The sequence below is a fragment of the Rhinatrema bivittatum genome, chromosome 13 (genome assembly GCF_901001135.1).
Source record: "Rhinatrema bivittatum chromosome 13, aRhiBiv1.1, whole genome shotgun sequence".
Taxonomy (NCBI): domain Eukaryota; kingdom Metazoa; phylum Chordata; class Amphibia; order Gymnophiona; family Rhinatrematidae; genus Rhinatrema; species Rhinatrema bivittatum.
In genome coordinates, this window is record NC_042627.1 from 15,556,671 (window position 1) to 15,569,071 (window position 12,401).

General features: G+C 45.2%; 1 protein-coding gene across 2 annotated transcripts in view; it reads right to left on the reverse strand.

Moving 5' to 3' along the window:
• The window catches only part of SNX33 (sorting nexin 33), a 30,672-nt gene extending 19,101 nt beyond the window's left edge, over window positions 1–11,571 (reverse strand). The window contains exons 1-2 of one of the 2 annotated variants that reach the window (XM_029574872.1): window positions 10,695–11,571; window positions 5,480–6,913 (exon numbers count right to left, since the gene is read on the reverse strand). In XM_029574872.1, the coding sequence (XP_029430732.1) occupies window positions 5,480–6,905 (1,426 nt within the window). In that variant the 5' untranslated portion in view covers window positions 6,906–6,913; window positions 10,695–11,571. Of the gene's footprint in view, window positions 1–5,479; window positions 6,917–10,694 lie in introns of both variants that reach the window. The other variant, XM_029574871.1, reaches the window with a different exon arrangement.
• Between the last annotated feature and the right edge of the window lie 830 nt (window positions 11,572–12,401).

The following is a 12,401-nucleotide window of genomic DNA, read 5'->3' on the forward strand; positions in this document are numbered from 1 at the left end:
AGAAAGAGCGCGCGGGAAGCTTTCCAAGAAAGGGAATAAAGGAGAGGCTCCCAGCTGCACAACACAGGGAGGTAACTCTATCAAGGTGCTCTGTTGATTTTAAAAAGCAGCAGACTGAAGGCTGAGCGAGTTATTTGTGTCACCAGAAACCCGAGATAGAATTACATCCTTATAATATTAGCTTCCAAGTGTAGTTTATTCATCAGAGCACAAAGCGTATGGCAGTGCAGAAAGGCTTAAATAATGTTGTATCCCGCGCACACACACACACACACACACACACACATTAAGCTACCTGGGAATGTTTTCGGTCTACAGCTGCAAGCTCTGAACAAAAACGAATAGGGAAGGCCTGCCTGCCTCTCCACTTATCTTCCCCAGCCCTTACTCGTTCCCATCTGCTTCTCCTCAGACATTTACCATAACACCGCCTCTACTATTTTTCTGGTTTGTGTCCACATGGCCTCCAATGTGCGGGTCATGTCCTGCAGTGACCTGCAACCATGCAAAATGCAGCTCCCTTCAGAGCTACTTATAATGAAGCTTTGAGCTGTCACAAGCCGTTACATTACTCCAGCTCTCCCCTCTCCCTTCCACCTGCAAGTGTGAATTCAGCCAAAAGAGCATGAACTTGTGCCAAGAACTGAACTCAAGTCTCCCACTTGGCAGTGCTGGACACCAAGCACTAAGGCACCAGGCCTTACCCACAGTAAGGGGATTTTATCTTGATAGGATACTTCATTATACCTGAACCAGGAACTTAATCATATAGTACAGCAAAAAATGTTAAAAACATAAGATTTGCCATACTGGAACATACCAAATGTTAAGAACATAAGAAATTGCCATGCTGGGTCAGACCAAGGGTCCATCAAGCCCAGCATCCTGTTTCCAACAGAGGCCAAAACCAGGCCACAAGAACCTGGCAATTACCCAAACACTAAGAAGATCCCATGCTACTGATGCAATTAATAGCAGTGGCTATTCCCTAAGTAAAATTGATTAATAGCCGTTAATGGACTTCTCCTCCAAGAACTTATCCAAACCTTTTTTGAACCCAGCTACACTAACTGCACTAACCACCTCCTCTGGCAACAAATTCCAGAGCTTTATTGTGCGATAAGTGAAAAAGAATTTTCTCCGATTAGTCTTAAATGTGCTACTTGCTAACTTCATGGAATGCCCCCTAGTCCTTCTATTATTCGAAAGTGTAAATAACCGAGTCACATCTACTCGTTCAAGACCTCTCATGATCTTAAAGACCTCTATCATATTCCCCCTCAGCCGTCTCTTCTCCATCAAGCTCAGTATCCGGTTTCCAGTCAAGGTCACAAGTACCTGACAGGATCCCAAAAGGTACATAAATAGGATACCATGATGCTTATGCCCAGGCATAAACAGTGGATTTCCCCAAGTCTATCTGGTTAATGGTTTATGGACGTTTCCTCCAGAGATTTGTCCAAAACTTTTTTTAAACCCAGCTACTGTACACTAACAGCTTTCACCACATCCTCCAGCAATGAATTCCTTAGTTTAATTATACATTGAGTACAAAATATTTTCTACTATTTGTCTTAAATGCATCACCTTGTAACTTTTGTGTCCTCTTTCTTTTTTTTTTTTAAAGAGTAAACAACCAATTTGCATTTACTCGTTCCACCCCACTCAAGATTTTATAGACCTCTATTATATTTCCCCCTCAGCCATCTCCTCCAAGCTGAACAGCCTTAATCTCTTTAGCTTTTCCTCATAGGGAAGCCATTCCATCCCCTTTATCATTTTGATCGCCCTTCTGTTATGCTTATATGGAGAATCCCCTTTTATATGGTAACAAACTGCACTTTCTTTTTGGAGGATGAAGATGAGCAACCATCAGTGCTAACACCCTGGTTTTTTGTATTTCCCTCCTTCAGTTATATTGTAAACCGGCATGATGCACCCACGAATGTCGGTATAAAAAAGCTAATAAATAAATAAACAAACAAACGTGCATATACTCATCTCTGCATATCAGACTATGTATGATGGGGGATCCTTGGTACTAAGTCAGCCATGAATGTCTAAATCTGGAACTTTCACAGGCACAGAGGGGCATATTGGGAAAGACAACCTCGATTCTTCTGGTACAAATGTGAAATAAGAATATGATAAACACTCTTTATACACACTTACCATCTTAAACAACCACCACACAGATTCGACTATAAGAAATCAAAAGGAAGGTGTCCATATTTTACCCAAAGTCAACAGAAAATACTGTCAGATCCAGACAAGGCTTACGAGGAGATTACAAAACACCCAAGAAGTTACTGCAAGCACCAACGAAATAGCCCAAAATGTGGCAGAAGCAGTCCAGCGTACGAAAACTGCTGTAAGCCAAGTCAAAAAGCTCAAAGATGTATTTGTCTTTAAAACTGCAATGTGAGTAATACACAGTATTTTACTTGGAAAAAAGAGAAAGCACAACTTATTTTTTTGCTTGAAGCTTTATGGCGTCACAGGTATTCAGGGCTACCAGATTTACAGGCTCATCGCATGCAACACACACCCTTATGAGGCACCACTAGCGAAATGTGCGTCTGAACAAACACAGCAATCTCCGCACTGCACAACTGTTCCAGCGAATAGAGAGAATGATTGCAAATCCACAAGTACAGTAAGGGTAAGAAGGTACAGAATTAGCAAAACGAAACTTAAAAAACAAAAAAAAATCCTCTTTAAGGAATCAGACCAACAAACAAAGAAGGATAATTGGCAGAAGCACAGGTACAGAGAGCTACTTCAGCAGCCCCACTTGGAACAAGATTTGGCACAACCATGGCTGAGGAGAGGTGAATTCAAACCTATGGATAAGAGATTGATAATTGCAGCACAGGACGGTGGTCTGTGCATGAGATGGTGCACAGCGCCAGCATAGAAAAGACTGGTAAAACCAGACAGATGCTCTGGAGCAGAACTGGAAAGGGTTACACATCTTGTAACTGGATTTGATGAGGTCAGAAAGCCTGTATGCGAGGCACAACAAGGTGGCATGGCTTAAGCATTGTAAATTGTGTATAGATAACATTGGCATATCAAAAAAAAAACTCACTGGGAACACAACCTTAATAGAATAGAACCAAGAAGTTAGGATCGCCTGGGACATTCCTAATCTCATCAACTGAACATCGATGCTAGAAAACCAGATATTGTGGTGAAGGAGAAGAGCACAAGTACTGCAGTGTCTGATAGAGGTGTCAGTGCCCAGAGATTATTCTGTGGATTGTATGGAGAAAGCAAAGATCCTTAAGCAGCAAGAGATGCAATCAGAGCCCAAGAAAATGTGGCAGAAAGATACAGAAATAGCCCTAATTATATTGGGTGCCAGTGGCCCGATTAAGAATTTCCACGTGTACCTTGATATGTTGCCTATAAAAATTACACCCTATGAACTCCAGCAGGCGGCTCTCTTCAGCACAATGCACTAGCAGTGAATCTGAGAGACTGAGATCACTCCCAGCATAGCCTGGCTTACGAATGGGGATCATTCCTGTCAAGGTGTGCGCAGAATTTCCACGTGCACCTTGATATGTTGCCTATAAAAATTACACCCTATGAACTCCAAAGGCGGCTCTCTTCAGCACAATGCACTAGCAGTGAATCTGAGAGACTGAGATCACTCCCAGCATAGCCTGGCTTACGAATGGGGATCATTCCTGTCAAGGTGTGCGCAGAATTTCCACGTGCACCTTGATATGTTGCCTATAAAAATTACACCCTATGAACTCCAAAGGCGGCTCTCTTCAGCACAATGCACTAGCAGTGAATCTGAGAGACTGAGATCACTCCCAGCATAGCCTGGCTTACGAATTGGGGGGGGGGGGGGATCATTCCTGTCAAGGTGTGCGCAGAATTTCCACGTGTACCTTGATATGTTGCCTATAAAAATTACACCCTATGAACTCCAAAGGTGGCTCTCTTCAGCACAATGCACTAGCAGTGAATCTGAGAGACTGAGATCACTCCCAGCATAGCCTGGCTTACGAATGGGGATCATTCCTGTCAAGGTGTGCGCAGAACAAACCCATTTGGCAAAACTGCCTTGAGAGGAACCAAAGAGTTTGGGAAATCTGGTTTTATTGCCATCAGCCCCTAGAGAGGCCCAGGAGCACCAACGGCAGCAAATAAGTCCTAAGAGCTACTACACCGCCTCCAATGACACGACAGCTCAGGAGACAAAGCTGTTATCACTGCAGGCATTAAGACCCCACAATTTGAGGAACCATAGAGTCAGGCTCTGCATCCAGTCTATCATATATGCGCCAATTTAAAACAAAAGCAACAATACAAAACCAAGGCCGTGATGGCAGAGAAAGACCCCTGCAGTCAGCCCAGTTTCCTTTGCTGTTTAAGATCCAACGTTACATTTTCACAACCAGGTATCCTCTCTACAGGCTTTCCTGAATTCAGATTCTGTTTTGGCCTCCGCCACTTCCATTGGGAGGCTGTTCCATGCATCTACCTTCTTTCTCATAAATCATAAAGTTGGTATTTTAGACTGGCTGTGCAGTGCAATCGTCTCCCACAAACCCTACGATACCGTTCCGGAACCAGGGCCGGTGGCAGCATGGTGGCACCACCAAGCAGGTTCAACTCCTGCTCCCCGAGCCAACCGTGGCTAGGGACACTGGGAGGCTCATGGCGTCAGTTCCCAACCCTAGTGCCAACTGACCTGCAAGCCCAAAGAAGCAAGAGGAAATAGCCAATTAAAAAAAAAAAAAACACCACAAAACAAACAATCCACAACCCTTTCCCCCCCCCCCCAAAAAAAAACAAACAAACACTTTTAAAGATAAGAAGGAAGTTCAGCCTTCCTGTTACAGTGCTAGTTAATGATAAATTGTCAGTGCTGCATGCATTTTCCACTGCAAACTAAAATCAGACCACTAACTGATTTTACATAGCCTTAAAGACTCAACAGGTAGCTTTCAAGCATCTCAACCTCTTTTGACGGCACATTGCCTAAAATCTATCATACAGCCCACTCTTTCTTTCTCCCCTCTGTTAGCTCACTTCTCACAGTATCCACTGCACTGAAGGAAGCATCAAGGGCCTCGCAACTTATCACATACATAAAGCTTTATCGTAAAACACAGGAGAAAGGAGAAGAGCCCAAGGAAAGAGAAAGAACACTAAATCAACAACAGGGGGGAGAACCAATGTCTTTCTCCTGTTCCAATAGGATACACAGAAATGATCCGACAATTTTTAAGGTTATTTGAAGGGGTTGGTCACTTGATCCATGATGTAAAGGACCCAAGATTCCACCAGCTCCTAAGCAAAATAGGTTCCCTATCCCTTATGTAATCAAATCATTTCACATTTTCGCCTATTATTTATAGCTCAAGCTGTTGATTTGATCAATACAAAACGGAAGGAGCTATAATGTTCACCTGCTTTTGTTTCAGGAAAATTGCAAGGGTTGCTGCGTGTGGCTTACCTTTCTGGAGGTGAATGATATCTGGAAAGTTAGAGAGGAGTCCTTGGTACAAAGACAGAGTGTCCAGCAGCTGAAAGAGATCGCTCTTGGGCTGCTCTGCAAACATTTCCCCAATTACTTCATATGTCTTGCCCGTATGGGAAATGGCACCAATGAGCGGGTCAGAGCTGTAAGGTGGGTCCAGCTGAAAGGAGTGACTGATGGACTGGAAAGCGTTGCCCAATTTCTGGAACTCTTTCCGGAAGCCACCTAAGTGCTTGCGAACCAACTCCGATGCCACGTTGGTCAGCTGTAGAACACTGTCGTCCATCTTCTTACTGAACATCTTGAAAGAGTCCACCCTGTCCTCTACATCTTGCAGATCCTGATGCTCTGTAGGAATCTGAAAGGTCAGCAAGAAGCTAGCACCCACCATCTCATCCTTCTCTGCCCGGCGCTTGCCCATCTTCCATTGTTTGTCATCGGAGCAGGTTAAGAAGTGTTGAAAGCCTTCGTACTGGGAGAGTACTGGGTGGCTGGTCATGTGGTCCATCCAGAGAATAAGTCTCCGCTTTCGCTTCTCTATGAAGTCTTCCTCAAAGCGCCCTGTGGCCTGCTTCTCTGGCAGGTGTGGCACCGAGATGACTGTGAACTTATGCAGCAGGCGATTGTACAACCAGTCAAAATGCTTATACCGCCGGTAGACTGGCGTGTTGGTGTGACCAGGGGTCAGTCTGTAGGAGATATAACTTTTGATGCCCTTGAATTTAGTTTGCTTGGTGGGATCCTCCACGGAGCATCCAAAAGGGTGAGGACTGGCCCGCCACTGAGGACCCTTGGAGCCCATCTCAACACAGTAAGTCTCAGAGTTCTTGGAGTTCATGGGTACATCGCCCAAGATGAAGGCTTCCACCCCTGAGCGTACAAAGCTGGAGAACCGGTTGAGGTTTCTCCCCACGACGCTGCCCCTCTTCGAGCTCGCTATGCTATCCTGCCTTTCCAAGTTCGGTTTTAGACGATAGTTTACGTTGGGATTCCGATAGGGCTGATTGGGGGTCGGGTGTCCGTTAGTGCCAGGGCTCCTCCTGGGCTCATCCACCACCGTGGAGCCATCATCCCAATCATCCCAGTCATCGTCGTCGTCATCCTCAAAGCTGCCCTGGTGGCAGAAGCTGGCGCTGGAGGAGGGAGGGCAGAAGGAGGAATCGATTCCCGGGGAGCTGGACGGGCTGTTGGAGTAGTCTGTGTAGCCAGAGCTTCCCCTTGAGCGCAGGATCTCCACATAAGAGGCAGGGAAGAGACCGGTCTCTCCGCGGCTGTTCTGCCCTTGCAGCCATCCATCCAAGGAGTTCTCGCTGAAGATGAGCAGCTCTTCGTTCTCCTGGATGTTGATCTCCTCTTTGTTTTCACTCTGGAAGCTGTAAAGTGCTCTGGCTTTCAACACCATGGTTGTCCCTGCTGCAAAAAAATAAATAAATAAATACACAAACAAACAAACACATAAATAAATAAATAAATAAAACAAAATAAGTAAGAAACAAAGATCGTTTCTACTTGCTGCCCTTGCATGTCAAATCTGTCACCATCAGGTCCAATCTAGCACAGCAAAAATGTTTCTTACAGCCATATCCTGTTAGTCAAGCGCTCGCAGAGTCCCTGCGGGGCGTTCTTACTAGTTTTTCCTTCATTAATCTTTAGTCTTTCATTCTTTAGTTGCCCTATACAAAGGAACTCTCCATTCCACTGGCTCTGTGATTTAAAAAAAAAAAAAAATCAACTCTATTTAATGAACACCTCGTTAAAATTCCTGTGCTCCTATTGGGAGGCCACAAATGCATTCACAAAAAAAGCACCGGGTAACATCGCTTAGAATGCCACTCCCCAGGAGAGAGGTTCCTACAGCCACTTCCCAGGAAAAAAATATAAAAACCGGTCCTGGGTAAATGCAGCGTGGTGGCACCAGGACAGCTTTCTTTTCCATTGAGCCTGGAAAAGTGCAAACCGGACACGTTTAAAGTGAGTGCTGCGGACCCGATGGTCGATACCCGAGCCGGGTCTCCCATTCCCTGGTTGGCATTCGCATCCCCGGGGGGGGGGGGGGGGAACCCCAGGTGAGAATGAAGGCTTATGGCACCAGGATCCCAGCCCTGGTTCGGTCTGAGCCGGAAGCCCAACAGGAGGAAGGAAGGAAACTGCAGGGTCAAAGAAATGTACAGAGAAAATTTGTAAAGTGTGGGTGTTGAGTGCACTTTTGTGTAGAACTGCGGGAAAATCTTCATCTATTGCAGCGCAGTAAGAATGGAAGATGAAAACCGGCAGAGGGGAGGAATGTATTTGGGCAAATTCCATGGCGTAATCATAGGGGAGGGGGGGCAATTAATGCCAGCAAGTACAGGGCCGCAAAATCTATCCTGCTGGTGAGTTCACGGCACCTCCGAGAGTAAACGATTGCACCACTCAAGTATTCACACACACAAAAAAAAAAAAATTCAGCAAAGAAATGCAAGTAAAGACTATATTATAACACACAACAAGGGTAAACAGTAATGTTTACCATTTAGTGCACCGTCCAGGGAAAACCTGTCGATAAGGATCCTACCAGCCACTGAGAAGCAAACTAAGGTAAAACAAAATAACTTTTTTTTTTTTAAATATCCTCATTCTACTTCTCTGCTAAACTAGGCTCAATAGGGCATTTAAAAGCCAGATGCCATTTTAAAATCATTAAGCCCGGGCTGGGCCGCATCAACACACAATGGTTCCTCGCATCCCCCCAGATTCTGATAATAAAGAGACGTTTTCATGTAGAAAAAAGTGTTCACATTCCACAGGCATCTCCCTCCTGAGCTAAAGGGATCTGTGCTCCGGGCGCGATGAGATCGGTCTGCGGTTTTATTAACCCTCGAGCGTGGGCCATTTTGAAACGCACAGCACTAAAAAGTGACCACAGGCATCCTTTCCCAGGAAAACAAACTATCGTTAATGTATAAAAAGTTATGCGCTGCAGATCTGGAGGGGCTGCGAGGCACCGAAACTCTGCTCCTTCCTTGGCAACCCTCCTAGGCCCTTGCTGGATAGTCCCCACTCCCTAAGCAACTCTCCCCCAAAATCCCAGAGGCAGATGTCAGTGTGGGATTTTCATCAAGAGATGTTAACAGGCAAGAGGGCTTCGACTTTCCAGCCAGCTATGCAGGTGGGACGTTTTAACTGCAATGATATTTATTATTTATAGAGGGCTATCGGTGGACGGGGGGGGTGCTTGTCAAGGTGAGCCGCTTGGCTGATCTCACAGGTACCTTTCCAAGCGGCCTACAGCCTAAATGTGAGCGCGAACAGAGGTAGCACCAGTGGCAAAATCAATCAACCCCTCTTCCACCTATCTAAGGTCTCCGTGATACTTCCCTCAAGGGTTGGGTCCTCTCAGAGTAGGAGATAGGAGAAGGCAACGCTTGGGGACAATTCTTTGCCTTTAGAACAAGTACCAGGGAGGGAGGGAGGATGAAAACAGGGGAAATTGCACAAGGGAAGGACGAGGCACAACAGGGAATATTATGATAGTTCTTTAAATATTATTTTCCTACCAACAATTTTAATTATGATGTGACTTTCAGGATCTGGGGCTATCTGATGTTACTGATCTTGTCTAAGGTTTGTTGCTACTTATCAGTGTCCTCCTATCATAATATTACAAAATAAAAAGTGGACAGAAAAGCCTCAGGCATTGTAGTTCCAAACTTATGCATAGTGGGATAGGATGGTGCTAAATAATTTTCTGTCACAGCATAAGGTACGGAGGTAAGATTTGAACCCGGGTCTCTGTGCTTCATAGTTCTGTATCTTTAGGCTTTAACATAGAGAGAAATGCTGCACTGGAAATTATATTATTTTATTTCCAGCCTTGCTCCGGATTTTTCACTCAGCACACAATTCAACTGTGGAATTTGTTGCCTGAGGATGTGGTCAAGGCATCTAGCATATCTGCGTTTGAAAAGGATGTGGACAAGTTAAAAGCCCATGAACAGTTATTTACCAAAGTGGTCTCTGGGAAATCCCTTATCACTGAGGGTCAGAAACAAGGAACTGGATCTACTCTTCGGGATCTGCTGGATACTTCCTGGAGATCTGGGTTGGCCACTGTCACCAGAGACAGGATTGATAAACCTTTGTCCTAACCCAGCATGACACATCTTATTTTGTTATGATTTAGACAGAAACATTAGCTGAAAGCTAACTAAAACAGTTATACTAGCAATAATAGACAAATATTAAATTAGAGAGCTCCTGACAATAAGCATTCAGGAAATAAAGATTAGCAGTTTACTTCCAGTGGGCTAGCTGTACAGATACTTTTGGTGAATATTGGCTCTTGTGTAATATTACAGCTTTAAAACACTCAAAAAAAAAGTCCTTTCCGATGTATCAAATTATCAACCAGCTGCCTCTATTCCAAGGTTTCCACGGTGGCAAAAGAAAACAGATCTTTGCCAGCTACCCCTTAAATGAAAAGTACAGAGATGACTATTCTCAGATTCCAGATTTAAAAGCCATCGACATTCAAGGTGACAGCAGATATGCACCGCTGACATGGGTATGACAATAGGTCAAAAGCCTAATTGTTTTGGTTGGATTCGTGCCTCTTTCCTTCCTTCAGGTCCTAATACCCTTGTTCGCTGGGGGGAATCAGCAGTATTCTGCTAAAATTTAATATTTTTTATCAGTCGGACGTCTTCCTGACAGGATATCCCTCTCTGCTCTGTCTTTGTTTTTCGATTTTGCTGTATCCCAGATCATATTCAAACAAACAACTTGCTAAAATCAAGACTAGGTATTTGCTTAATTGTATTGTTGTTTTTTTTCCCCAAAACCGGAATAAAGCCTCACAAGAGAGAGATTCGGTGCCACTAAAAGTCGCACTGCTTTCAGAAATTAGAAGCACTCCCCGCAAAGGATTGCTAAACGTTTTTAAAAATGCAACTTATACGCGCTGTCCTCCGGGCCTTTAAATGCTGCCTTGCAAAATGCTCGAGTTATTCCCTGCCAGATCTGGCCTGGGGACAGGACGTCAGGAGAGGGGAAAAACAATCAAGAATTAAAATCTCAACATAGTTAAAAACGACAAAGAAAAAGTCATGCAAGTTGCCAAATTTTACAATAAAAGGTCAGGTTTGCGGGAAAGTGATTTTAGTAAATTCAGCCACGGACAGCAGCGCAGAGAGGCAAGAGAGGTGCAACTCACCAAAGTTAGCTCTCCGAAGCCAGCTCGATTGCTTGGTTGTTTTCGTAAACTATTACTTTATTGCAGAGTTTTTAAGGCTGGGGGCTCCAACGATCAAACCTCGAGTCCCCTTTTCGGGAGCTGTTGCTTTCCTGGTCAGTTTCCATGCGTTTAAAATGACAAAACACAGAACCACAAAAAAAGAAAAAGAAGAAAAAAAAACCAGGCAAGCACACAAACCCCCCAAAACTGACAGTTTGGGGAGGGAAAGAAACTCTGAATAATTAGTTTAGGAACCAAAAAAAACAAACCCCCAAACCCTAATGAATACCTGACAAAAAGGTATCAAATTCTGATCTAGAAATATGATTTGCACGAGAAGCTCGATCCCACCCCCTGCCTTTTTTTATTTTTATATAAAATCCTAAAGGCTACGTTCTAACTGCGCTCCAAAAAAAAATAAAATGCCCTGATGAAAAAAAGCAAAACACTAAACAATACTAAACTTTCCAGTGATGAGAACAGAGAAAAAAAAAAAAAGCAGCTCTTTAGTGTTCCTGCGCCCAGGGAAGGGGAGGAGAGCGAGCTCTCACTTCCGTTTGGGAGCAGAGCTGCTCGCTTTCCTCAGCCTCGTCCCTCCGGCTCCGGGATCGGCGGGGCTTCCGGCGCGGCGGGGCCGAAGCATGGCGGATCTGCCTGGGGGCTTCAGCCGGCAGCCGAGCCCTGCCTCACCGGCCCGGCCCAAGCTCCCAGCATCGCAGCCCCAGCCTCCAAGCCGAAACGCGCTCTTCCTTCCGCTTAGTTTTCGCCTTCGCTCCTCCTTTGGGCCGGTTTTGCTCCTCGCTGCTCTCCCAGCCTCCACAGCTCCTCCGCGCCTGCCACAATGAAATGCAACCTTTCCATGACGCAAAGTTTGAAAAACCCTTCCAGGCACAGTACGGAACTGAAAAAAAAAAGCAGACAATCGTAAGGAGAAGAGCCAGACTGCCCTCTAGAGACAGCAGGCCCACAACCTGCCATGCTGCTTTCTCTTCCTTGGGTTTCCTGCAGGCACTGGCCCTTCGTTAATGCCCAAAACTGCATTGATCTTGCAGGGAATACCTCTTGGTTGGAAAGAGGCAATTAGCAGCCTATATGCGAAGCGTTTTTCCCACAGACATAAAATGGGAAAAACTGGTGTATCAAAACTTAAATAAGCTAAAACTAAATCTACCATGACATGAGATAGGGAACAAAATGTAAAACATGTACAACCTTGCCAGATCTGGCATGGGACAGAACGTCAGGAGAGGGAAAAATAATCACTGCCAGACCAGTCCAGACAAGTGAGATCTGTCCCCTCTGCCAGCAGATGGGAGACAGAGAGCTCATCTGACCTGACATCCCTCCCTATGTATTCTGGGACAGTGGGAAAGGCATCAGTAGTTCTCTGCCTCCAGCAGACAGTAGATGACATTTAGTGTAGCAGGAAGGTAGAGAAGGGTGGCTGCTTTTGTTCTCCCAGAGCAATCTGGGTAAGATCCCCAAACTTCCCTTTCCTGGATAAAGGCAGTGTTGTGCTCTGTACCTTTAAGAAGCTTGGGGGGGAAAAAACATGTCACAGCCCGAGGCTAGCAGGGTGACTGTCAGGCACACCCAGGACCACCACCCCCCCCCCCCCCCCTCCCTGGAATAGATATGGACCGGGATCTAAAATGTGTGAGATATATGACCCAGTGTATGCCTACG